Raw genomic sequence first — 27815 nt, forward strand, 5'->3', positions numbered from 1 at the left:
AGGCGGGGCGGTCGGCTGCTTGTGGGATGTGCGAGCGGCGGCGGTGGGGCGGCCCGGGGCGGCCGGGCTGATCCCGAGCGGGGCTGCGGGCCGGGGAGGAAGGCGGCCGCCGCCATGCTGAGCCGCAGCTCGTTCACCAGCCTGGTGGTGGGGGTGTTCGCCGTGTACGTGGCGCACACGTGCTGGGTCATGTACGGCATCGTCTACACACGGCCCTGCCCCGCAGCGGCTGGGGGGGCGGGCAGTGGCTCGGCCGGGTGCGTGTGGCCCTACCTGGCGCGGAGGCCCAAGCTGCAGGTGAGTGGGGCGCCGGGAGCAGCCGCTGCTGCCGGGGGAGGTGGCCGGGCCCTGCTCCGGCTCTTGATCCCTCGGTCAAATGCCCGCGGGACGGGCTCCTCGGTACCGCCTGAGCTCCGGTCCCGTCCTGGAGGCAGGAGTGGTAGTGCCGGGCCGGGCCTGGCTCCCCCGTGGCCGTCGCTGCGGGCAGGGCCGCGGTAGCTGATCTGACAGCTGCGGGCACGCGTTGTCCCCGGCCCGCCCTCTGCCCCCGCGGGGCTGCGGTTGTCACCGGCGAGGGGGCAGAAAATGGAGGGGTACTCGGTGCTGGTGCTCCGTGTGGACTTGCTCTGCCTTGCGGGAACTGCCTGTGGGTGAAGCACGGGGAGGACAGAAGCGTATTTTGTTTTCTGATTTGGTTTATCTGTTGGTGCATACGTTGTGTAGAGCAGCCTGGCCGGAGAAATGGCTCAACTTAACCAGAAACCTTTGACTTCAAGTGTGGGTCATCCTACAACAATGTGTTTAGTGGCTGGGTTACAGTGTGTTTCTGCCCTCAAAAGGAGGGAAGGGATAACTGACAGCTGGTTTAGCCTTTTTTTAATTTTCTTTTTTTTTTTGAGTGTACTATTGTCTGTTCCAGTGTATATAACCATGAGGTGACTGGGAAATTAGAGAAGCTGAAGTACATGCAGATCAATGCTGTAAGTGTACTAAGGCATAAACTTAGTATTTCTGTACTCTGATTGCTCTGCGCTGTGTTTCGATTTCAGCTAAGCGTGTACACTACCACACGGTCAAACATTGGTGCTGAGAGTAATATAGATCTGGTTTTGAATGTGGAGGATTTTGATATTGAGTCCAAATTTGAAAGGTAAGTATCCAAACTGAGTTATTTGTTTAGTTCTGAAGTATGTATCATAACTGGTAGTTACAGTCATGGAAGTATGTATGAAGTAAGACTGTTCATGACAGTTGTGTTGAAAACATGGAGCTGTTGTTCTTGTGGGGTTTTTTTGGGTTAAAGTTATTTTTGCATGCTCTGCAGGCTATTCAGTTCACGTTTGTTTTCATAAAGCAATAGCCATATATGCTTTGTCAAGGTAGAAAAGATGTTAGTTGGATTTCATCCTCACAGTTGAAGACAAAGTGCTGCTGTTAATAAAAACAGTATTTTTCTCTTTTATTAAAGGTTGCTAGAATATTTCATGCAGTAAATATTGTTAAAATGCCTGCCTTGATGGAAATGGTGTGCTAAGTTCTGACACTGAGGAATAGGCTCTTAGACCAACTTTTCCTATATTGGAAATCATCTTGCAGTTGCGAATGAGCTTGTAATTTTCGGATTCCACTCTAAACATTCATCTCACTAGCTGTGCTAGATCAGTAACATACATATGATGTACTAAACTTACATAATGGTTATTTTGGATCAGCATATTGCTTTCAGCCATAATGACAAATGTTTTACAGAAGTGTGCTTTACTTATGATAGTAAAAACAACTTTCCATGTGAAAATCTAAGTCAAAGTCCTGGAAACGCTTGAGAATTTCCTCTAGTAACGTATGTAGCTACATGATATTTTGCTTTTAATAACCGTAGCTTCAGACCTGGAATAGAACTTGAAAGTCAAACTGGGTTCTCTTTTCCTGCGTTTTAGCAACATGCTTTTCTGTAATTGTTTCAGTGCTAAAAATTGTAAAAGTAAACATTTTTCTGGTAGTTCAGTGTTTTGAGATCTTCAGAAGGGATGTTGGCACGAAGATGGAATAAGATTATGCCCTTAGACAAATTTCTAAGTATAACACTGCACTCTATGTATGCCTCTCTACAGTTAAAATGATTAGAACTACTAGTTTTGTGTTTCATATTCACTGCCTCACTTTTTGTTTGTTTGTTTGTTTTAAATAGTTGCCTGATTCTTGATTGTCTTGCCAAAGAGTCTCCCAGGTTCTTTCATACTCTGCATTTTCTGTAATGAAGAACATGCTGCTCTGCAGTTTAGGTCATATTAAACTTCATCTCTGACAGACTTGAAAATACAAGAATTGTTTTACTGACACAGTCTGCTAAGCCACTGAAAGTATTCAGCCAGAAATAACCTGAGCAAATTTACAGGAATAGAGGCTGCATTATGCAAGGTTGCAAGTAGGATGATTTCTTGGCTAACACAAGGGGAGTGACTTCATGGTTTGGGGCTCCTATCTAGAGTTCTGGGCTTGTTGTGTCAAAGCTGAGAAGGTATTTTATGAATGCAAAGTGCTCAGCAAAACTTTGTGGTGTTCTTTTTAAACTGCGTATCATGTGTACAATCTGTGTGTGATACATATTCAGCACACAGAAGGCTTCCATTTTCTGCAAGTGCTGTGATAATTTTTGCATTATGATCTATCAACAGGGGAAAACAACAGAAGAACCGATGATGCATTCCTGTGTTATCTGGGGTAACAAAGGATGAATTGGGCAAAGATTAAAGTATCTTAAGATAATAGTAAAACTTCGAAATGCAAATATTATGGGACATACTGGAATACATAAATTGATCCCGTCCATCCATGGCTGGTTAGGGCATATTAGCCAGAACTAGTTGTTCTGTGCTAGGCAACCCAAATGTCTCTTCTTTTTTTTATATTCCTGAGCTTTTTGTGCCTGCTTCTGGAACATCTTCAGTGATCTTTATGTATAATAGCTAAATATTTCAATATGTGCTATGTCATCTTATAATGTATTTATTTTGTATTTTAGGACAGTGAATGTCTCTGTACCAAAGAAAACCCGAAATAATGGCACACTATATGCATATATATTTCTTCACCATGCTGGCATTTTGCCTTGGCATGATGGTAAGCAGGTGCATATAGTAAGCCCTCTGACCACGTACATGGTTCCTAAACCAGAAGAGATTAATTTGCTCACTGGGGAATCAGCTACACAGGTAGGTGGCTTTTCCATCTGTAGATCAACTATAGATCAACAATGTTGTGTCATATTTGAGCAAAATGCTTGGTCTGACCAGAATGAAGGTAAAGTGTTTTGTAGGGGGCTTCTGTTTTGTGATAAAGTTAATGACTCCATAGTTTTTGTGAGTTAGATTATTATCCTATTCAAAATTGTGTATTGTTTAACAGTACATGTGTTTATTGTATTTTTAAAGCAAATTGAAGCAGAAAAACAGACGAGTGCTATAGATGAACCTGTCTCTCACTGGAGGTCAAGATTAACCCTAAATGTTATGGTGGAAGATTTTGTATTTGATGGATCATCCCTCCCTGCTGATGTTCACCGTTACATGAAGATGTAAGTCAGTGACTTAATTTTGCTAGATTTGTTGTTATAAACTTACTGCACATTTCTTCAAAAATCTTCCCTGACCTCCTTTAGTATTTTATGTTTAAACTGGAGCTTAGGAGACAAAAATAGATACTTTTATTGCTTGCATTTTGGTAGTGACAATTAGTAAGATATTATGTACTAAAAAACCTTATTGGAAAGATCTTGTTCCTCAGCAGTTCAGTGTTTAAAATACTTTTTTTTTTTTTTAATATGGAGTTATCATTGTAAGACAAAGCAGAACTACAAAGAAACAAGTAAAATGCTACAGCAGACTTCATACCCCCTTATTTTCAAATCATAGTCCTGGCCCTTGAAGCAATTACTGTCCCTTGACCTTTCGAGTTATCCTTCATCTGCAGATTATCTGTACAAACTGCAAGTGCTTAAGTGGCACAGCTGATCTCCTAAGACATTTTTTTTCTCCCACTATGATTGACTTTGTTTTACTTCAACAGTATGTGTTCCTACATCGTCGTTTTCTTAAGAAAACACTAAAAAGTGGGGATAGGTTTGTAGGCCACTAAATGCAGGCAGCAGCTTCTGTTCACAGCTTGCTTAAATTCCTTCCAGTGTTAACCATATAAATAGTGCTGTATTGGCTTGTGCTACCGTATGTTGATGCCTTTCTCTACAAGTATCCTGTTAAATCCAGAAGTAGGTGCTTCAGCAGCAACTTCCCCACCACAATAGATGAGCTTAGCAACTCATAAGACAGGCTTGTAACAAGAATAGCTTGCACTGGGGTTAATGAACAAGGATATTTTTTCTGGTCATGTTTAAATACGCATCAATGCTGTTTTATCATTGTATTATACAGGAAGTAGTTGAGACATGAAATAGCCAGCTGCAATTCCACTAGCAATAGCTTTCACTGTACTTATTATATAGAAATTTAATTCTCTTCAGTTAAATAACTATTTTTGAGCCTAGAGTTAATAGTTTTCTGTATTACTGTTGCCCTGTGTGCATTTAGCACACAGTCTTTCTTAGCACGCATTGACACTTTCTTCTTTTGTGAACTACTAGAATTCAGGCTTTGAAACACTCAATTATGCTAGTTACACAGACCTTTACCAAGAACATCACAGTGTACGTAACAGTCTTTCTAGTGAAGAACTTAAAGAACTCAGAGCATTAGGCTAAATACTTTTCTAAGATACTGCCAAAGTGATTGCATGTAGGTCATAACTTGCTAAATAGCTTTCCAGTGGTCAATTTTGTAGAGACCCCAAAGGCTGGTACGTTTCTGTTGGTGTGATGTAGGTTGGTGAGGTGGTAGAGCGATCCAAAGGAGAGCTCCAGTTAAGGAGAAGGCAGGGAAGGTTTCTGCTCCTTGTATGCTCTCTTCAGGAGTATCTGGCCTGCCCGACTGCGCACCTGCCATCCTGTGCTCAGGCCCACACTAGCCAGAGCCATCTGCTCTTGCTGGCCTGATGTCATTGGGGAAGCAGAGGAGTGGGGATCTCGGAGAGTTGTCATTATTGCAGTAGGAGAGGAATACTTGAGGCAGAGGATACAAATATGTGGTAGTAAACTTCAGCACGTTTCTCTGTGACAAGCTTTTACATTTCCTCTACGCTTGGTCACGCAACAGCTTCAGTGTCATCACAGCCAATTTCATTTGTGGGTTTTGCTGTGGGTTTTCTTGTTGTTTTTTTGGGGGTGGGGGTTGGGTTTTGTTGTTGGTGGTGGTTTGGTTTTGGTTTGTTTTTTTTTTTTGTTTGGTTTTGGGTTTGTTTTTTTCTTCTGTCTTTCTATGGAAGCATAAAAACAAACTAAAAAGAGAAATATGACCCACCGAATTTTCTATACAGACATCTCTTAAGAAAATGCTCTAGACTAGTTGCATCTTTCTTGCTGTATGTTAAATGAAAATGTGCCTGAGAAGGTGGTGGGAAATATCTACATGGGTAGATCCGAAAGTGGTAAAAGAGTGGTAATTTGAATTAAAGTAGTTTTCTTTTTAGATCACTACAATCATAAAATCCATGTTTATACATCCTAGGGTTCAGTTGGGGAAGACAGTGCATTACCTTCCTATATTATTTATTGATCAGCTAAGCAACAGAGTGAAAGATTTGATGGTGAGTAATAGAACACCTTTAATTACATTTAACAGTTTTAATACTGATTGCAATGTTGTTTTAATTAAGATTTTTTTTATAGGTCATTTGCTGTAATGAAAAAATGTGAATTTGCAAAAGCACTCTATTAATGACTGTCTAACTGGTCAAGTCTTGTCCCTGTTTAACAAATAAACTCAGCATTCTATGATATTAATAACATTCCTGCAGTTGTCATGCATGTCATAGTTAATGCTGTTGTAACTCACTGCCCTAAACTCATTAAAGATCCTGAGAAGTGCTGCAAAGACTTTTCCATCAAAACTAGCAAACTTCCCCTTCAGTGCTGGCATATGTGACTTCTCAGCAGTGACTTGCCAAACTGCAAGAAAGAGTGGTCTAATAGTATGGATGCTGTGAGATGATGAAGGGTAAGTGAAGAGCAGGAAAGAATAAGGGAAGAGGGTGGTACAGCTTTTGTGGAGCGAAGTAGGCATTTGACTGTAAATAGGGGCACAGATGCTGTCTGGTTGGTATGCCCAACGTAAAGTCATGGAGCTGAAGATGGATTATCCCTGTTTATGCTACACTGTGTAGATGTTGAACTGACTGTTATTTTGACACAGATGTAGGTCTTCTATGGTAAGTAATGTAGTCTAAACATTACATGTTCCTCGTGTCCTTAAATGTGCTTTCCAATGCTGGGGGGTTTGAGGATTGCAGAGGGTTCTGATTTAATAAATAGAAAACTTTAACATTCATACCACTGAACTTATTTGCTTGGTTTATGCAGTGTTTTATAGTACTGATAAAGTAGAGTGCTAGAAGTAATGTATGATGTTCTGAGGCTGTACTACAAGAGAAGGTTGTATGGCAGAGGTTTGGTAACTACTTAGTTTTCAGAGGCTTGGCAACCATCACACTCAACTAGGTTGTGAGGCAGCACTTGTTGATTTCTAATTGTTCATTGAGAAAGAGTTAATTCTTCTAATCTTTTTATGTTCATTTAATTTGCTTTTGGTGTTGAAGAATTCCTATCTCTGCTTTGTATTGTAACCCTATTTTGTCTCTACACTACTCCTAACTCCTTAGTAGTGCTTTGTCTGTGCAGAGTGCTGCATGTCACTTGCCTGTGCCTTTGTAATTTTTTTGTTTTACATCTGTCCTGCACAGATAACATTTCTTTTCCTTTTTTTTCCCAGAAATGTTGATGCTATATTTGATAGACTGAGAAATTGGAATCAGAATGGAGGGTTTACAGGCATCCTTTAAAAAGGAGATGATGCTTGGAAGATGTTTATGTAGATTTTGGCAAACATCAGTAGAATCTCACCAGCATTTTCTACCATCAGCTCTGACCATGTTGGTTTCACCAATTTTTTTTTGTTTTTTCCAGACAGTTCAGAGATCCCCGGCACCATTCTGTTATAGTTACTCAAGCTTTCTCCCTGTTGTGGTTATAAAACTTTCTCAGCTTCCCTTTCTCTCCCTTGCATGCATGCATGTTCTGCCACTGTCTAAAAAGCTTATAGGGTCTTGGGAGGGTGGTGAAATGGAGAATTGTTTGTGCTCACTAGAGGGAAGAGTGAATGGAAGAGTGAACATAATCCCCAATACACACGTGCCTGAGGAGGTTAGAACCATGTTCTGTAACCTAAGAATCAGAAGCAGCCCATTCATCTCAGATAAGTGTCAGGTAACTAATTACTGTAGGAACAGATACAGTGTAGAGTGGCAGTGCTGAGATGGGAATTATGATTGGGTGGTAATTAGGAGCCAGGAAAATAGATCTTGAACTGTTGCAATTCAAATTGCCTGGCTGTCTGCAGTCTTGAGCTGTCCTTGCAAGTTTAAAACATACTGCCTCAACTTGTACCTAGGTAGCTGCAAACGATTCTGACATCTGTGACAATTTCCTTTCTCTTTGTTTTAAACCTGTTAGGGAGACAGTCAACTATCATGCAGAAGGAGCTGAGGCAATTTAAGAATTTTAATTTAAGACTTTTTTTTTTTTCTTTCCACAGCCCAGGAGGCCTGTAGATACTTCTCATCAAAACTCTTATAAAATGTAGATTATATAGTAGGATTAGCTGAAATGTATTTCTTTTGGGGCAGGAATAAGTTTTCTGTGATGCCCCATATCCCAAAGTTTGCAGGCAGGGTAGCTTGCTTAGTGTTAGCTGTGGTATTTTCACCAGTCAGGGCAAGTGGCACACTTTTCCCACTTGAACTGAGTCCAGCAGAAGGAACTTTATGTTAATGTCTCAGAGGCATTTGTGTACAGTGACAGTGAGGGTGCTATAAGAACTTGAACAGAACAAACTGCTACTTTAGCATTTCTTGGGAAAAACCTTGAAGACTTTGAGCATAGTATAGAAGTCTAAGATCTTATTCCATTTCAAAAAACAAACTGACCTCTTCAAATTGTGTGTTTAAATCATGGTGTGATATAATCACTTTTGTTTACGAATAGAAATAATTGTTGCAATTTTTCTGCTGTTAAAAATGAAACTCTTTGAAATACAGGTTATAAATCGTTCAACAACAGAGCTACCTCTTACAGTGTCATATGACAAAATATCTCTTGGAAAACTCCGATTTTGGATCCACATGCAGGATGCTGTGTACTCCCTCCAACAATTTGGTATGTTTTTTATCTTTAATAACTTTAGACCAAAAACCACCACCACCTCCTCATTTTTTTTTCTTATGAGTGCATAGATGATACTTAACTCTTCTTCTCTGGTTAGCTGGTGAAAAGGTTTAATGCATCAAATTTTACGTTGTTTTGCCTTAAGGTAAAGATGGAAATAAAATCTTGACATGTAGTGGGAAACAAGAATGCAGAGGTGAATTAACCGTTTTACTAAAAAAAAAATTATTTGTATAGTACTACCATAGAAGCATAAGAGGCCAAAATAGAGAACTTTCCCCTGTCATCCATGGAAGAGAAAAGCTGGACCAGGGTTACATAAGCTTTGATGTAAGCTATATACAACTGGTCACTGTAGTCATATACCTACAGTGAAATACAGGCAGGCACAGCAAAGTTTTGGGCTCAAGCCAAACACGAAGAAGGAATCTGGGTTCTCTTCATACTGCTTCTGACACTTCAGAAATGCTGTCCTCTCACTTTGGCTCAGTTACAAATTTAGAAGGTAGTTCAGGTAAACTGGAGGTTTTACGTGCATGAAACTGCTAAATTCTGCATTTTGCATAAATGTAGTGGAGTAAGTGTGCACTCTCGCACTGAAGTTCATACACTCTGTGTTGGTGATGGTATAGCGAAGCTTTTACTGTCTTTAAATGTTTGTTCCACCGATGAACACCTTTGAGTCTAATAATCACTCTTAAAATCTGCATCTTATTTTCAGGGTTATCTTTCCTGAGTTTGTTTTCTCTCACTAGACTGTACTTGGCTTCTTTATACCAGAGTAAACAACTGCATTGTAACGGAATTGGTGTTGATGTCTATGAACGTTGGATTCTGTCTGTTCCTCTCTTACGATCTTCTGACAGCAATTTGAATTTTTTTCAGACCAGGAGATCTTAAAAGCTTCTGTGCTGTATTATTTTGATTATTCTCAAATCCTTCAGTTTGGTGGGTTTTTTGGTTAATTGTTTTCTGTTGTTTGTTTATGCAGATAGATGTAGAGTTCTACTAGTTTCCCAAGAGACAGATGTAGGGGTTGTGCTGCTTCCAGACTACTCAGTGTTCATCTTTGTTCACCAAAATTTTGTCAGTAAGAGGGACAGGGTTTGCTTATTCACTGTCATCTCTGATTTAATATTTTATGATGGACAACTTAATATTTAAGGCATTAAATTAATGTTTACAAATATATAAAAGGTGAGTGTCATGAGGATGGAGCCAGGCTCTTCTCAGTGACAACCAACAGTAGGACAAGCGGTAATGGGTTCAAACTTGGAACACAAGAGGTTCCACTTAAATTTGAGAAGAAACTTCTTCACAGTGAAGGTAACAGAACACTGGAACAGGCTGCCCAGGGAGGTTGTGGAGTCTCCTGCTCTGAAGATGTTCAAATCCTACCTGGACACCTTGCTGTGTAGCCTCATCTAAGTGTTCCTGCTCCGGCAGGGGGATTGGACTAGATGATCTTTTGAGGTCCCTTCCAATCCCTAACATTCTGTGATTCATCTGGCAAAAAAACAAATCTGTTTTGGTTCAGCACTAGTTTCACATTGTAGCATTGTAAGACACAGTACCTGTATACAGTGTAACTTAACTGAGAGTCTAGATTTTCTCTATTTCTTTTGCAGCTGAAGCTTTTCTCCTGGTGTTTTGTTTGGGGGGGGGGGGGGAGGCAGGGATGAGTAAGGAATAAGATCATCCTAAGTAGAATCCAGCTGCCTCTCCTTAGCTCAGGCTAATGCATATCGAAGCTACAAGTATGTCTGCTTAAAATAACTGTCTTGAAAGAATCAGATAACTGCTTGCTCAGAGTTTGTGTGGGGCATTTGAGCACCATCATTTCTCTAGAAATTTTTGTGACCCTTCTCAAAATGGTATAATTGAAACTTTCATGTTCTGTGTCTTGGCTGTCTTGTGATGGACACATATATCAAGACCTATCATCCTAGGAGTACCTCCTCTGCTTGGAAAAAAAAAGCTTGCCTAAGATGCTACTTGTTCTCTCTAAGTATGCAGGTAGTAAAACAAGGTTTTAAATTTTCCTTTTGGAATAACTTATGGAAAGGTCATCTTAGATTAGTAGCAAAACTCCTAAATCACTTGGAAATTGGTAAATTCACATTCTTCTTGCTGTGATGCAGGACAGCTGATATGACAAAGTAAATTGGTACTGAACTCAGCCTATGTCACAACAAACACAGTAGCCGTAAATGCAGCATCATGTATTTTCTGAGAATGGTAGACTTTAGTCACAGTAGCTGGAACTTTCTGCTTCCTGAAGCATCTCAACACTGGCTAGAGGAGTTCAAAGGGATGATGTATCTTCTGGAAAACACACTACTTGATGCTGGCAACCATATTTATCATGGACACATTTTTGAATCAATGGTCGTCCTGTACATTCATCCTTTAGGAGATTTAATAAAACAGTAGAGAAAATATATTCAGTTTACAGATTGACAAACGGAAAAAGGTGAAGCATCTTCCAGAAATCACAAAGAGAAGGCTCCAAGTTAATTCTGCAAGGACCATCAAAAGTGCTGATGCCTAATCCGTGATCTGGGGTCCATGCTGTTGCATATATGGCCATGTTTGTCATTGACCTTTGTTGCCCTCTACAGTGTAGTCCTTTCCTCACTTTTCAGTTTTAATGTGTAGCTCGCTTTTCTTATGTATCAAATAAAAGTTCAGAGGCCAAGTTGAATAATCCTTTTTCTTCCCACTCAGGCCAGAATGACTTCTGTGTCTTGTCATTTGTCTGTCAGGTGTTCAGCTTAGGTCTGAGTTATACAACAGGTTAAAAGCACATCAGTCTGCTTGTAACTGATGGATTTTGTTTAAGGCAAGCCAAATACCTTGCCAAAATATGGGTAGACTTCAAAGCTGCCATTGTCTTTTAGATTTATGATTCCTTAACAAAACATGTGCAGGTGACATAAGATTCCTTTCATACTGGCCTCCAGTGTAACAGCAATTAACTGTCTAGTACTTGCATAATTTCTTGTTCTTTCTCTTAGGCTTTTCAGAAAAGGATGCAGATGAAGTAAAAGGAATTTTTGTTGATACTAACCTGTACTTTCTGGCTTTGACGTTCTTCGTAGCAGCATTCCATGTAAGTGGAGAAACTTCAGTTTTTAGGAATTACAGCGTATTTATTAAGAGCTGTTCTTGGAAACAGTAATTTCAGGAAAGCAGTGGAAGTGGGTTTTGTACAAGTCAGCTGTATTTCCAATACTGAGTTAATATAAAAATCACCAATAAGACAGAAATTTGAGATAACTAGATAGAAACTAACAGTCTTGACTGAAATATAAACCATTTAACTTCATGACCTTTTTTTTTTTTTAGCTGTAGCTGAACCAAAGCCCCTAGAATTATTATAATATGCCTCTCAACATCGGTTCACATTTTGTTGGTTTGTCACAAGGTGAACTGCTGCAGTGGTATAGCTGAGGCACCAGTAATAGTTTGAGTCTCTGACTTTTAATCCTTGGAGAAATTTGGATCAGCTAATCGAAATTGCTTCAAAAAATTGTTGCTGTGAAGTGCAGAGCTTAGAGTTCTAGACATGTTTATCTGTTGTTGTGTCTCTCTCTTAACATTGTGTGTGTGTTGGTTTAAATATAAATCTCTTTTTAATGAACAATTTTTTTGTTGCCTCAATACAATATCCATATTCTGGGAGATATAAGAACTCACTAGGCGTGTTATGTTTCTTTATACTTGCATTACATGCAATTAATTTGGTTGGAAAGCCTTAGACTTCCCAGCCATATGAATTTATTTTTTCCATTTTGTTATTCACGTTGTAGGGTATCTGTAAACTAGGACTATCTTCTGATACTTTTTTATTTAGTGCATCATTTGCTCAAATTAAATATATATATAGAGAGAGATAGATACTTTTAATGAAAATTTATTGAGTCTGGGCGTTTTTTAAGACAGTGAATGCTTCAAGGAAATACTGAAAAATATACTGACAAAAATACTCACTATAAGTAAATTTAATGCTAAAATGTCCCTGAAGTTTAGGTCAACTTCTTAGTAATGGAATAGAGAGGAAACCTGACTTAATATATTGTAGGGTTTTTTAAAGTGCTTTGGTTCTATTGACTATCAGTCCAGTACAAAGTACTTTGAATCTAATTTAATGTGGCTTTCCCTGGTGTCTCAAGGAGGCGAGCAATTCCTTAGGGTCATCATTCTTCACCCTCTACCATGTGTTACCCTGTATTGGGTCATTAACTTTCTTTACTGGACACTGCATTTTGCAACAATGTAGTAGAAGTAGTATTTGGAATTCAACCTGTCATTTTGCACTGCATTTAGAACTTGGGCTTCAAAAATAGTTTTTCTTTTTAACTTTTCTTTGTGATATTTATTTTTTTATTTCTGAACCTCCTAAACCAGGTTTTCATTTAATTCCATCTTAAATGCATTTTTAAGACTTCAGCTGGCAGTCTCTAATTATTGCATCTTTCAAGCAAATAAGTATATTTCTTGCTATTTGCAGCTTCTCTTTGATTTCCTTGCATTTAAAAATGACATCAGTTTTTGGAAGAAAAAGAGGAGCATGATTGGGATGTCTACAAAAGCAGGTAAGGGCCAGAATGCAAAGTGCTGTGTGTGTGCTGTGCAATATATGCTGTGTGTTTTCAGTCCTTCTCTGCTGTCCTGTGAGTGCCTTGTACGTAACTACGGGTTGCAAAATATTGTGGGGGAAGATGCTGTAGTGTAACACTATTGTTTGATTTGGGTTTTGATGTAAACAGGAGCAGTAGAAGCTCTTGGGGTGGAGGGTGAAGGGATGAAAGAGCATGGGAGGGTTGAGGTGACTTGGATGTAGGAAAAATGAGAGGAGCATAGTGGTCTGACATCTTGTCAAGCCTTCCTGGTGACAGATGAAGGTAGTTGCCAGCCCTGGATGCTTGAAGTTTAAAACACCACTCCCCAGCCTTGTTTATTGTGCTAATAATTACTGCTTGTTTTTCTGTAAACCAGAATGGTAAACCTGGATTCAGTTGACCTCTGAGACTATCCCAAATTCTATCATATTGACAAGTTGATTAAAACATGTGAGGAATATCAATACCGGGGAAAAAAACAATCGGCATTTTAAATGGTGAAGATGAACAGCAATTTATTTTTCTCATGTGGAGAATCTGTTTATTTTCTTTTGTCAGAGGACATTTGGTTTTCTGAGGCATTTATACTGCTGTTGGCATATGTACACAGAAAGTTAGTAAAAATTGAAAATGGGCCATGGAATTTCAGAATTAAATGTTAATTGCCAGTTTAAAAAGTGAGTAGAGTCAAACTGGAAAGACTGAGTGACAAAGGCTGTTTTAAGCTTACTATCCCAAGTATTAATCTTCAGTCTGGATGGTTCCATTCTCTCCTGAGCAACCCTTAGTCACCTTTCTGCCTCTATCTCCTTCTTGCCCTGAGGGAGAAGTGCGGCAGGCGATTGCTCTGAAATGACACAGTGTAATTCTTGATGTCTGAGTGTATTGTAGCTCTTCTTGCTTTCTGTCCCTGCTTAGGGGGATGGATATTCAAATCTAAGAATTAGTTGGTAGACACTTATAAGTATCCAGTGTTTTGCAAAACCTGAAAAATAACCCTGAAATATACTATTTAACATTTACAAACATTAAATTAGTTGCATGAGTTTCAAAGACCAACATTACAGCTTCCTCGAGACAAGAATCATGAATTTGGTTCATAATAGTCCTGATACATTGCTGAATTGCAAGGTCTTCCTTAAATATTCTAATTTCCTTTCATCTTCTGTGATAAGGATTTAATAAAATGTTTTTGTTCCTTATTTGCGTGAAGGTATATAGATCACTGGCTGTTTCTAGGACTATTTCATATATCAAGATGTGTGTAGGAGAAATTCGTGCTTAAATCGTATAAGACAGAATTATGGTAAATAGGCCAACAGTCTTCTGTCATCTCAGCTGTTCATTTAAATATTAATAAGCCTTTTGTTTTTATTTTTTCTGTCTAGTGCTTTGGCGGTGCTTTAGTACAGTGGTAATATTTCTTTTCCTTCTGGATGAACAAACAAGTTTATTGGTACTGATCCCAGCAGGCATTGGTGCAGTGATTGAGGTGAGTTCTTAAAGCTCCAGAACCAAATACCAGTGTTCACAGCAACATCCCTAGTTTATCATAGCAAAAGAAAAATAATCTAGTTACTGGAAAAATACTGCTAGTAGTAGTCTGTCTTAGCAGCATTGTTTAACTGGCTTTCAGTGGTAGAGGAGATCAAATATCAAATAATACCCTTTATCAAATAATTAAACTGGAAATATCAGGTTTTTTTGGATGGGCCAGCTGGTATTGCAGAAATGAAACATAAAGCTATGCTGAGGTTCCTTCCTATTGCCTCATCTGACAGGCATCACTCCTGACCAGGCATGTGCAACCATGTCAACAAGCCTTCACGGAACCATTTATCAAAGAGCAGGCTGTCAAACAGTGCCGCAGGTCTGCAGCTTTCTTCCTGGCTGTGACAGAGGTTTTTGGGGAAGGAGGGAAATGAGGAGACTGCTGGCTGTGCTCATGATTCCAGAAGTGCAGTCAGTGGGTTGCAGGTACTGCTTAGAAGCCCACTTCATGTGTAAGAAAGTACAAAGTCAGCAGTAATGGGACAGGGAGATCACTCTACCTAGCGTTGCTTGCAGATCTAGTTACACAGAATCACAGGGGCTGGAAGGGACCTCTGGAGATCATCTAGTCCAACGCATCTGCTAAAGCAGGTTCACCCAAAGTCGATCACACAGGAATGTGTCCAGGCGGGTTTGAATGTCTCCAGAGAAGGAGACTCCACAACTTCTCTGGGCAGCCTGTTCCAGTGCTCTGGCACCCTCAAAGTAAAGAAGTTTTTCCTCCTATTCAGATGGAACCTCCTGTGCTTCAGTCTGTGCCTGTTGCCCCTCATCCTGTCATTGGGCACCACTGAGAGGAGTCTAGTCCCATCCTCTTGACATCCACCCTCACCCATCCACACATCTGTTAGAGTTGCAGATAATTCCTGTGGAAACAAAATAGTTCAGAATTTTCAGTTAGTGATTAAATTGTTGAATACAAAGTCACAAAATGATCCTTAAATTTCAGCTTATTGTATAAAACAGATTAAGCTCTTGTGAAAACAATGAGCAGTGATCCCCTGAATAATACCATTTCATTGACTGTAACATTATTTTTCATAAATTGAGATTTTTCAGTCTGATGTATTTCTGTATCAGATTTTCCTTGTTCCTATGAGTAGCAATTGAGTCTTATAGTTCAAACTTTCTTTAACTGTTTGAAACCAGAACTAAGTTTCAGGGATAAATATATATCCCCACAAATATGCTACTTCTTTTGTAGAATATTTATTTTGATCCTTGAAATCTAAATAACTGAATTAAAAAAAAAAATTAAAAATCCAGAGACCAGAAATTCCAAAGTGTCAAATAATTTAAAAGGGAATCAGGTCAAGAAAAGCGATGCCTGCATTTGTTTCTAGTGGGGAAGAAGAAATAGCCCTGGTCTCTAAGTCAACTTTTTTTCAGAAGTTTCAGTGGAAAACAGATCAGGCATGTATGGTGGTAGGGTAACAGGAGTGATCAGCTATGCTACGGGATTTCAGTGCCATTAAAACTGTTAAGATTATGCATTTCTCTTCTATAACAAAGGTGGATTTCTCAGTTGCCATTACCAAAGAGCAGGCAGCTTCAGATCTCATTTGTTCATTGTGTCTGTCTGAGATTCTTCTTGGAGCTGCCCAAAGATCTGTTAAATAGATCTCTCCAAGATCTGTAGTTTGTGTGATTGTTTGGCTCCTATTCTCTTTCTCATGCACCTGATTTTCCAATATGTTGCTTTTGGAGTGCAGGCTGGGGAAACTGTGTTGAAAGGATTATGTAGGAACACTGTGTGGGACCCTTAAACTGAGAGGAAACATTCTGTAGGTTCTGCTGAAGTAACATATCTCTGCCCTCAAGTGATGATGAGATAATGTGGTTGTCTCAAGGTGAGAATGAACATATGGACTATACATCTCAAAGGAATTTGTCTGCTGGGAAGGGCTTTTCCACAACTTCTTCTTAACACCTGTTTCTCATGAAGTACCAATAGTGACATTGCTTCTGTAATAAGTAATTTTATCACTTGCATGAAAGATGACAGTGAAACATTATCTTTGCCTTATTGCCCTTTTTGTTTTGAAGATATGATAGGTGCAAAGGGAATAGTGGTGTATCTGAAGTTAAACAAGCAAACCTTGTCCGCAGAAAGCTTCATGGGGCATAGCTCTCCTGGTGAGCTGACTGCATTGCTGAAGTTTTTGAGTCTGTGTAGCAGGGTGCGTACATGAGTAAATTTTCAGGTGAACTGAGCCTTTTTTTACATTAGGGTCAGGCTGTAACAGCTGTACACTAAGTAACCAAACAGTTCAGTGGTTCACTGACTTTTGCTTGTAGCCCACTGCTGAAATGTACTATGTCAGTGCCCACTCTACTGACTGTTAGGAGTTCTGAGGCACCTTCATCTTACAGATGCCAGCAGACCTCAAAGGCACGTAAAAACTTGCCTGGCAGGTGGTTCCTGGAGAATTCTCTAAATGCCTGACCTGGGCTCCGTGCTGATGGTGAGAGCAGCTAACCCCCACCCAAGTGCTACAATCCAGGTGTACTGGAAGGACTACATTATTTCTCTTAAAGTACATCCTCTGATAAGGAGATTTAATAGTGCAGGGTTTGTGTTATGCTTGTCTGGTGACAGGGCATGTGGTTTGCGTAGAGATGCAGGCAGTGTGCTGCAATCAGACTGTTAACGCTTTATGCAATGGGTGCTTAAAATAGATATGTTGGGATATTGATTCTGATTATCTGAATCCTGCATAAGACATTCCTTTGGCTAATTTTTTGTGTGCACATTTTGGTTTTGCTTATCACAGCTCTGGAAAGTGAAGAAAGCTTTGAAAATGACAATCAAGTGGCAAGGCTTGAGACCCAAAATTCAGGTATAGTAGACATTGGCCTGTTAACAATTACACTCCTGAGCTGTCCATCTGTTTCCAGGTTACTGTGCAACTTGGCTTTTAGTGAAATGCAGATTAAAAAAAAATAATAAAAGTTTCCTATGTTTATCTTCTCTTTATGGATGGCTTAGTTCAAAAGTTGGATGAGCATTTTCAAACTTGATTAATTTCTTTGAGTTCTGTAGAAGCATCAGCTATTTGTATGTATTTATGGTGTCAGAAACCTTAGAACTCCTCTGAAAGTCCTGCTATAATAAATCGTAACAGGTGGGACTGTACTCCTGCCACTGTGTTAGAAAGGCAGTCTTAACTGACATTGTGATTTGAAGTAAGAAAATGAATTTTTCCTGAAACTGTAGATATAACTTCTCCATTGCATAACTAGTAGATGATGACATGTTCTAGGGACAGAACAGTCTTTGACTAAACCTTTGGGTAAAAATTAAGTCCTGAGACTGTTTGCAGGACATGCAGTGGCAGCAGGGATTCAAACTAACTTTGACATGAGTGTAATCCTTTTAAAGTAGAACCTACATTGAAAGTTTCTCTTATTGATAGGAGAAACAGTTGTCTGATCTTCAGTGTTCACAAGAAGTGCTGAGGGTTTGTGCTGCTTTAAGCTTATACATCTTGAGTGGCTGATGGCTCTGGTTGTTCCTATTTCAGGATTCGAGGAACTGTATTTAAGCAGTCACAATTTCTAGACATGTGGAGATAATCCATAACTGACCTTTTAATGCATGAAAATGGTTATGTTTTTTAATAATGGCTTCTTGTGTCTGCCAAATTCTTAGCCACTTGACTTTGCTCTTACTTTGTCAATGCTGCTGTCTCAACAGAATTTTCCGAAGTAAAGAAGTCCTGGATGTTTGATGTGAAATATGAAGAGGAAAAAAATAAACATTTTGCCTACCTTGTATTTAGCAGGTTGCAAAGAACATCTGTATGACTGTCTTGTATAGAAGCTTATAATTAGCAGTTTAAATCTCTGTTTAGGGAGTCAGACAGCAAATGTTTTTCCCAGTTCTGACTTGATTGTACTTCTTACATGTATTGCAGTTTGGTACATACAATGACTCTGAAAAGAAAACTGAGGAGTACGATGCCCAGGTAAGAGAGAATCCTGTAATTTCTGATCTAGAAAGTCTATATATGGGGCCTGACTTGTTTCACTGTTTTTATTGCTGCAAGTGTATTTTCCATCTTCTCATAGTTGTCAAGTGGATCACCATCATGTAGATGATCTGGTAGTGAAGATTCATTCTGATAATTTATGAGAAGAAACAGTGAAAGCGTTGCTTTGTTGTTTTGGATCTGCTTGAGATATTTGTTTGAGAAGCAGAATATTGCAAGTGACTTATCTGAAGAGAAATATCTTAAAGGGTTACCGTTCACAAATCTGAAAATAGATATTTGTACTTGTTATTTATATTAGAGGGTTGTTTGTGTGCTTCCTGATTATTTAAAGGAGTTGAACACAGGTGGCAACATTGGTGTCAAGTAGAGAACTACTCTTAGACTCTTAGTGCCAGAGTTTAGGTTATGGTTGGACTCGATGATCCTGAGTGTCTCTTCCAACCAAAACGATTCTATGATTCTGTGATCTTTGTGCTGCCTCTTGATGCCTGTGCTCCAAGGTGCTTGGTTGTCTGAACTGGCCATTGGAATTTTCGCCACCTTCTCTAGAACTGGAAGCAGACTGGAAATAATAGCAGACATTTGGGAACAGAAAAATACTTTCAGGAAAAAAAAAAATCACGTGACTGTCTTCTAGTTAATGCCATGAAAAGTCTGCTGCATGAAAAATGTGAATTAACAAGCTGTTTTCCTTGTCTATTAGGCTATGAAATACTTGTCATATTTGCTCTATCCGTTGTGTATTGGAGGTGCAGGTTACTCCTTGCTGAATGTCAAATACAAAAGGTACTGTAAATCCATAAATGATCTTATACAGAATTGAAACATTCCCCATTTTTTCTGTATTAATTAATTGGAGATGATGGGTTATGGAAATTGGGTATTTTAGTTTGTTTCATTCATAAGCCAGGAATTGGAAACTTCCTCCTTCTATAGGGTCTAAACCTGCAGAGTCTAGCTGTATTTATTGATCATCCTGTAAGCTACAGCCTGTTGTATTTTGCAAGTAACCTGCTATTACTATAATATAGAATTTGGTAGTTTGCATACATGAATAAGCTGACAATCAGAAGAGGAAGAAGAAAGAAAGGTGACAGGAGAGATGAGAGGAATTCAGTGGTTGAACTAGTCTGATAACAGAGAGAAGCAAAAGCTGTTCCAAAATTCTTTGCTCTGAGCACAAGCTTCCTCTGTTCCTAAATATGACAGCTAGGGTGGCAAGCAAACAAAGGTATTTTTAAGAAAGGACTCCTGTATTCCTTTAGAGCCATGGACTTACTGCAACATAGTGATACTTCAGCAATAGCTGAAGACTCTGTATTGCATGAAAAGGTGAAACTCTTGTCAATTTTCACTCAAAATAATACAGCTAGTTCAGTTTCTATTGGAGACGTGCAAGCAAGTATGCAGCCATGAGACTTCATTGGAAAAAAAATCTGCAAATACTAGCACGGTGACAGCCATGTAGATACCTTTTTGTGTAGTCTTTAGGCCCTGAATGGATGGGAGGAAGAGCAAGCAGTAGCTTAAAAGAACATCAGAAAGAACTACTATTGCTGCACACATGAGCCATAGCAGTTGTACTAGAAACTGGGGCAATTTCTGGGTTATTAGAAAAACGGTTTTTCAGAAGGTTCTTGTCTTAATAAGAAGCTAACAAATGTGCAGCATTTAAATATTCTGCTCTTCTTACAAAACTATTGAATTTGTTCAGTACTGCAAAACACTATATGCCAGGTGTTCCATGAGCTGTAGCTTAAGAAAGTGAAAACAACTCTCATCATAGAATTTTTATCAGTTTAATCTGTTTGTATGGAAACCTGACAGAATAAGTAATTGTACCAGTGGATTACCCTTTAATCTTGTAGGCGTTTTCTGATGCATTTTTTAAATGCTTGTGGATTAGTGAAGTGCTGCTACAGCTCTAATGTTGTTATTAACATGTCACTAACACAGCAGTGCAAGTTAGTGCGACCTGAGCATCACAGTTCTTACTATCGCAATTAGAAGTAGGGAATTTCATCACTATCTGTAGCACTACTGTTATTTTGCTTTGATTATGCTCCAGTGAACATCTGGGAAGGGTTGTTAGATGTAAGGAGGGAAAAATGTAGATTCCTTGTATTTTTTTAAAGTGCCTACTATAATGGTTTGCACATAATGGTATTTGTTATTTGAAACTGTATAAATCCTTACAGTGCCGTATTAAGTGCCTCTTTAATACTTAGAATACAGTGTTACCTTTGCAAGCCTTAATACAGTCAGGGTTCAGTGCACAGTATTGTCTGATGTCAGTTTGGGTGCCAAAGTCTTAGATTGTTCCAAAAAAGTATAAAAGCAGTGGATGTAGCTCTCCATACTTCTTGTATGGACTGATAAACATCCTTTCCTTAACTACCTCCTCTGAAGCCCTTCCTAGTTAAAGGAAGATGTGAGGTATTTAGTTCCTGCCTAAAGTAATCCACAACAAAGCCATTTCTTGGAGTGGTCAGCATACAGTCATGTAGAGGATGTATTACAGATACATGTTTTTGGCTGATGTGAAAAAATAACTGGACTGTCTTCTCTGTTTGTAGCTGGTACTCCTGGTTGATTAACAGTTTTGTCAATGGTGAGTCCCTTTTATGTTTTGGGTTTTTTGCTTTGTTTTGGTTTTCTGTTTGTATTTCTTCAAATGGAGGCCACGAATCAATAGTAGAAAATTAACTCCTATCAGCTGGATCAGTGTAATATAGAGGAATAACTTAATTGTACTTTCCAAAATTGTCACAGTGATTGAGAAAGGGAGTGGAATCAACTCAAAGTAAACAAAAGTGTTAGATGCACCTTTTTTCATTAAGAAAATTAGTGTAAATCTCTACTTGTGAAAGTATAGTTGTGTGATGTACTTCTGTTGTGTATTTGTCTAAGTTTTCCCTATTTTGTCTTCAGGAGTATATGCGTTTGGATTCCTGTTTATGCTGCCCCAGCTGTTTGTAAACTACAAGGTAAGATTGAAAAGACTAAAAGACTACTTTGCTAGTCTCTTCTTCCAGACTTTATTACAAATTGATATTTTTATTCCTAGATGAAATCTGTTGCACACTTACCATGGAAGGCTTTCACATACAAAGTAAGTAAAGCTCTAATTTAAAGATTGGTGCAGTCATTTTTGAAATAATTTTCTGTAAGAACACCTTAGTAAGACATAGATTAAGGCTGACAGTGATGTTTTTGTTTAAGAATGAAACCTGTTTGCAACTGTCCTTTAAAAAAAAGGCAAAAAAAAAAAAAAACATAGATTTCCATTTTTCCTAATGACTTCCATATGATGAGAATACCTGCATTCTAGTTTTGATGAGAATACTTCTTTTTGTACTGTCAGCTGTCATGTGTGGGTGCAAATGTTGGTTCTGCAAATAAATTAATCAGTCTCAATTTAATGCATTATTTTAGGAAGAGAGATTATATTAACAAAGGAGAGTTCTCCAGCAACAGATAGGACCACTAAGAGACCTTATTTTGGCAGGTTCCAGGAGCTACCAAAACTGAAGTAATGTACACACTGTTCTGTGCTGGGGTGGTAATTCTGGGCTTCTGATCAATGTAGAGACAACTGTGTGGTGGGTTGTTAGATGCTGGGAGGGGCTGCACTGTGGTGTCCCCACTGCCTCGCCTGCCCTTGTAGGAAATAATGCAATACCGTAGCAAAACTTAACACCAGACTTTGGAGGAGGGGAAAATGAGCGTATTTCAAAATAAAATCAGCTTAGTTACCCTTTGATACCTGCATACCCACAAGCACCCTCTTGTGTGCCCAAGTGGTTTGTATAGCATTCGGGCACCAAGATGGATGTACCCAGTTATCCCAGCCAGGATTCCTTGTGCCGATATGGAGGATGAGGGACATCCACTGTTAAGTTCCTGTGTCTTCTACATTCTTCCTTATTCTGCAACTACATGTTCTGTTCTTGTACACCTAAAGAGCTGATAGTGTTTTGACTCCATCCTTTCCAGCCTCTCTGAGTCATGAGGATTTTTGTATTGTCCTTTTGTTTTGTTGATCATTGTGTCCCAAGAAACCCTGGCTGGATGTGCTGGGATCATCAGGACCTCGATGCCATCAACGTGCGCCCTTTTTTCTTCTGCTTCCACTGATAAATGCTTTCATTTATTCTTCCTTTGTGCCGATGTATTACAATTCTCCAGTACATCAGGACTTCAAAAGAAACAGTGTTAAAAACTGCTCAAGACATAGTGTCCAATTCTGAACAGATGAGCTGGGAGAAAAGGTCTAAAATCTTAAAATCTAAAGTGTTTTTCATAGCTTTTCCAGTTCTGTGAGCCTGCAGCAATTGCCCAACTTTCTGCTGGCTTAATATTTTTAAGGAATCAGGAGACATCTAGGAAAAGAGTCTGAAATGTAGCTGATAGCAGAATAGCAACTGAACAATGTTTGATATGGAAATAAAGTCAAAAATAAACATCTAGTGTTTCAGGCAATACTAGGCAAACCAGCATGTTTCTTAATAGAGGGAAATAAAAGGTACATTTGTGAAGTAATTTCACAATTTCACTTCAGCAACAAAATACAGTAGCAGAGCAGAGACATCAGTACTTAAGTAGACAAGAGGAAAGTATTCAAGCAAGTAACCTTTAAAGCAGTAGAATTCTCTTTTCTTCAGAGCATTTATGGCTCCTGTTAAGATGCCAGAGGCTAGCCACAACAAAGGCTTGTGTGAATGTAGAAAGAAGTAAATGATGGTTTAAATTATGTTTAACTTATTGGGCTTTGGAGGAGGTAATTTACTTTTTCCCTAGAGGATATTTAAAGTTGCTTTATCTCTTCTGCACTTTCAAAAGTGGAAAGAATAGTCTGAGATCTCATCTGTGATTGTTGGTTTAAAGAGCTTTGTTGTTTTCCTTAATTTGAAGTCTTTCCTGTTTTGGAAGACCTTGGCAAAAATCGAGATTATTCTAATTTTCCAATTTCTGTAGTCTTTATGTTTATGCCCTTCATACTTTTATAAGGAGTACTTTCAAATGAGGTGATCTCAAAAGAAAACCGGGTAGACTAAGTACTATTAAATGGGCTGCCTTGACGCACTCAGTTTCAGCGGCTTGTGAGGAATGCCTAAGTGCCTGAAGGATGGAGCATACAGCTGTTTCCCTTTCATCATTGTAGGATCACTCACTTCGGTGTTGACTTGGAATGGCCTCCTTTTCCAACTTGGCAAGGGTTTTTTTATTCCATGACAAGCCTTCTTTGCACAGACTTGAGAAGTGCCATTCATATTCTTTGATCATTTCAGTTTGATTAATTTGTTTTGACTTGCCAGAAAGAGCTTTCCTGTTGTAATTAATCAGAACTTTCTCCTCTCCAACACCTCCATTTTCTGCTGATGCTTTGTTTCATGGGTTCATTTTGAAGAGTGAGTCCTTCTATGCTTAAATAATCATCATTTTTTCCCATTTTTATGGTATGGATTAATGTACAGCTTGCTAATATTGAAAGAAGAAACCATGTTACTGACTCAGTTTAACCCAGCAGTGAATATTCTTTGCTGGATTTGTTTCCTGCTGTCTTTAGTGAGTTGAAATGGTTAATTGCATCAAATGAGTACTCGAGCTGGTTCACTGTTGATTTCTAGTCCTCCCTGTTGGCTAGAGCCAGATCCAGAGCAGTTGCCCTTCTGTTTACTTTCTTTACCTTCTCTGACAAAATATTGTTGCCTTTGCATGCTTAGAACCTGTATGCGTTGCTTTCCCAGCAGATGTCTGGGAGTTTATACTTTCTCACTCAGGAAAAAGTAATGAGAAAATATTTCATTATTGTTTTAGAAACAGAACCTATAGTATGCCTAGTGGAGTGGCAGTGGCATAGAAAATTATGTCTCGAATAAGGGATGGGTGATCACTTCCAGGAGAACACTGAAAATATTTTAAAATCTCTTGAAGACTGTCAAGTTAATATTCTTAAGAGCAGCAAATTAACAAGTTTTTACACAATTTTCAAATTCCCACAGAAAATGAAAGTGAACTGACTTTTTGGAAATTTTAAATCATTTGAGTAGTGAATGAGTAAAAGTTGTTTTCCAGTTTCTTTTCAAGATTTTACTGAAGTTGTATGTACGTTTTTTCCCCTTGTGTGACAATACTCTCACTTACCCAAAGCAGTCCTATTTCCTTTTTGCTTGTAACTGTAATAGCATGGTCTGTAGTAGACAGCATGGTCTTCTTTAAAAGAAAACACTTTAAAATGTGTATTAATTAGTTTTTCAGCATAGCCCTTAAGTATTGTTGCAAATATAGAAGTAGTCTGAGTTCCATCTGAAAAAATATAGTTCTAGGAAGCCTGTTTCCTGTAGTTTGGTGTGATAGATGACTTCCTTTCTTTACAGCTAACTGAAGTGTACTTTTCTTTTATTTGTAGGCATTCAACACCTTTATTGATGATATATTCGCTTTTATCATCACTATGCCAACATCTCATAGGCTGGCGTGCTTTAGAGATGATGTTGTGTTCCTGGTCTATCTTTACCAAAGATGGTATGTCTTTCTTTAATATCCATCAGAGTTTTGACAACACTGTAGGTGGTTGTGTTCTCATTGCTATGAAGAACTATAAAATAGTTTGGGGTAGTGTTCAAGCAGAATTTTATACCACAGTAATATATAGTATGGTCTGGAAAATGGCAGTTGTGTATATGCCTAGTGAAGGGAACGGTGAGCAGGGGATCCTGAAAAGGATATCTCAGTACAATTAGCAGCAAAAGTGCTTTCCTACAGCTGACAGTATCCCTGGATCCGTTTTAGCATTCTAAGAGAGTACTCAAGAAATGCCTCTCCTCACAGCACTCTCATAATTTTTGTCAGTTAACCCTTCTCCCTCCTCAGAACAGCAGTCCTCCTTTTCAGCAGATAGTTTCACATTTCCAAGTTGCAACAACAACAACAAAAATAACCTGAGGCATGAATACCTGAAGTCAGGTGAAGGAGAGCGATTCTTAATCTTGTATTCACAAACCCACTTAGGAGTTCTGGGCTTCCCGACCTTGCTGAGGGGCTACTTGCCTACATATGCCTACATATGCTCAGTATCTGAGCTGCTCTGCAAGGCACATGCGCAGGATGTTTTCTTTTCAAACACCAGTTATCAGTTTCTCTTGTAAGCTGAGTATCTGGCAAGTTTCAGATTCTTTACGTAACTAAAATCAGATGGGGAAAAAGGCCATGTGCAGTAATCACTGAAATACTGCTCATAAGTGAAGCTACAGAAAGTGTGCCCTTGTTCTGAAGAATGAATATTTATATGAGCAAACAAGAATTTTAAGCCAAGTTCATATTATATCAGAATATATGGATATGTATGTCTAACTGATCATTAGTACTAAATGTAGACTTGAGTTTTGGGTTTATATGATCACACGTAACTGTAGTAAAATAGGTCCCATTCGAAGGTATTTTTCTAAAAGGTAAGAGCTCAACAACTTCTGATAGGGGCTGGGCACTGGTTTCAAGTTTGAGAGGAATCCTGGATTGCTTGGGAAGCACTCCAGCCAAGCTTGAGGGGAGATAATACAGCTCTTAAGAGGCTTTGTTATGAAACAACTGGTTAAGTCTCAGTGTGAAGAACCTCATGTGTCTGTAGCTAATCTTTAAAACTGTTGTGGTTTTTGCCGCAAATGGGAATAAAAAATATTATGAGAAAGAAATGAACCTTTAAAATTAAGTGGTACAGAACTGCTTAATTTGTTCCGGTAGCAGACAGTGTTGTAACTCATGTTTTGTTTTTTCTACCAGGCTTTATCCTGTGGATAAGAGCAGAGTGAATGAGTATGGAGAATCTTACGAAGAAAAGCCGAAAAAAAAAGCTCATAGAGAATAACTAAGAATTGAAGAAGTTTCTGACCCCTGGACTCTTACTGGCTTCATGTATTATCTGTTCTTAAGGAAGGAAAAACTTATTTAATAAGAGTATTTTTAAAGCTTATGACAGAACTACATGGACAATACATCTTCTATATTGCCAAAATCTAGTTTTGATATCCTCCTATTTCAATATCCTCTTTTGTCCTCACAAGGTCCACAGTCTGCCAGATGTCATTAAATAAACTTCCTGCATTTAAACTTCTCTTCACTGAATACCTAAGTGACCTGACCATTGTAATTAATATCCAAATCTATGTTTTTAAGACAACTCACTAACTGAAAGTGTGGTGCCCGTGCCACTGGGCTATGAGAAGTGAAAAAACAAGCCAGTGTGTTACAGCAGAATCGAGCGTTATTGCCAAACTGGAGGCTGTCAAAAATAAAATGTGTAATATTGGATTATGTGCTAATTACAGATCATTCTTGTTTGATAATGGAAATTCTAGAAATTGTGATTAAAGTTGTAAGTTGTATGCGGGCATTTAAGTTCATAGCTTAAAAAAAAAGTATGGGAAATATCGGATGAGACAAATTGGGTTGTGAAAATTCAAAATCTGCCCACAAGATAGCAGAGGGCTTCAGTTGTCTTAAATAGAATGAAGATGTGGAAAAACTGTAACATGATTTATTTCAATATGTATCCAAGTTTATAGAAATCCTTTTGCATTGTTGACAAACCTTCTGATTTCATGGCATAGCAGATGTTCATATAATGCAAATCATTGTTACGTGCTAGGAAAGTCTCTCAACGCATCTTAAATTCTGCACCATGTGGTACCCCAATGACCTCCTAGACCAATTCTCTCCTTGGTCTTTCCTTCTCCCTTCCTGCCCCATTCTTATTTATAAGATGAAACACACATCATTCAAGTGGAATGATTTTTCTCAAATACAATACAGGTTCAACAAACTACCTGGATAAAGAGCAAAACCAAACAGCCCGGTGAAGAATAGGTATCTTTCTTTCAGAAAATTTAAAATCCATATACCATGGGAACAGTTCATTAAGGGAAGTATTTTGATCTGTTTCTTTCAAACTAGTAATAACAATCAGGTTGAATTATTATACCAAAATTCAAACTTCACAGTTCTATCTAGAAACCATGGTTCAGGTTTCTTGGTAAGTGTAATACAGAGTGCATTCCTTTCAGCAGCACAAAAACACAATTAAAAAAAATCCAAAAGGCAGAACTGTAGTTTCTAATTCCAGTTTTGCTTTGGTCAGTAAGTTTACAAATTAACCTTAATGATTAAGTTTCTTTATTAAACTGTATGCTGTTTGTGCAAGGCTGTTTAACTTCAATTTGTCATTGATTGAAAAAATTAAATAAAGAACACAGATCTACTCCTATAGTCTGTAACTACTTTATGAAGTAGATTTTATCTAGTTCTGATACTGCAGAAGTC

The 27815-nt window shown here is 38.6% G+C and overlaps 1 protein-coding gene across 2 annotated transcripts; it reads left to right on the forward strand.

Moving 5' to 3' along the window:
* On the forward strand, positions 1-27527 carry CLPTM1L (CLPTM1 like). Of its 2 annotated transcripts, XM_065831812.2 has the most exons (17): positions 2-297; positions 1050-1150; positions 3023-3212; positions 3432-3574; positions 5616-5694; positions 8200-8317; positions 11344-11438; positions 12840-12924; positions 14340-14443; positions 17277-17342; positions 18420-18470; positions 19201-19283; positions 21074-21108; positions 21429-21484; positions 21565-21609; positions 24910-25025; positions 26280-27527. In XM_065831812.2, exons 1-17 carry the CDS (start codon positions 115-117, stop codon positions 26362-26364), a joined length of 1635 nt encoding a protein of 544 aa, XP_065687884.1. In that variant the 5' UTR covers positions 2-114; the 3' UTR covers positions 26365-27527. The 2 variants fall into 2 exon arrangements, with proteins under 2 accessions (XP_071660448.1, XP_065687884.1); XM_071804347.1 differs by lacking the exon at positions 21565-21609 and having other exon boundaries at positions 1-297.
* Positions 27528-27815: the final 288 nt, after the last annotated feature.

Source organism: Patagioenas fasciata, chromosome 2, assembly GCF_037038585.1.
Source record: "Patagioenas fasciata isolate bPatFas1 chromosome 2, bPatFas1.hap1, whole genome shotgun sequence".
Lineage (NCBI taxonomy): Eukaryota > Metazoa > Chordata > Aves > Columbiformes > Columbidae > Patagioenas > Patagioenas fasciata.

Coding starts and splice junctions, on each gene's coding strand:
- CLPTM1L (XM_065831812.2), top strand. CDS start 115: ATGCTGAGCCGCAGCTCGTTCACCAGCCTGGTGGTGGGGGTGTTCGCC. Junction 3,575..5,615: donor GTTCACCGTTACATGAAGAT/GTAAGTCAGTGA, acceptor TATACATCCTAG/GGTTCAGTTGGGGAAGACAG. Junction 21,109..21,428: donor GATTAACAGTTTTGTCAATG/GTGAGTCCCTTT, acceptor TTTTGTCTTCAG/GAGTATATGCGTTTGGATTC.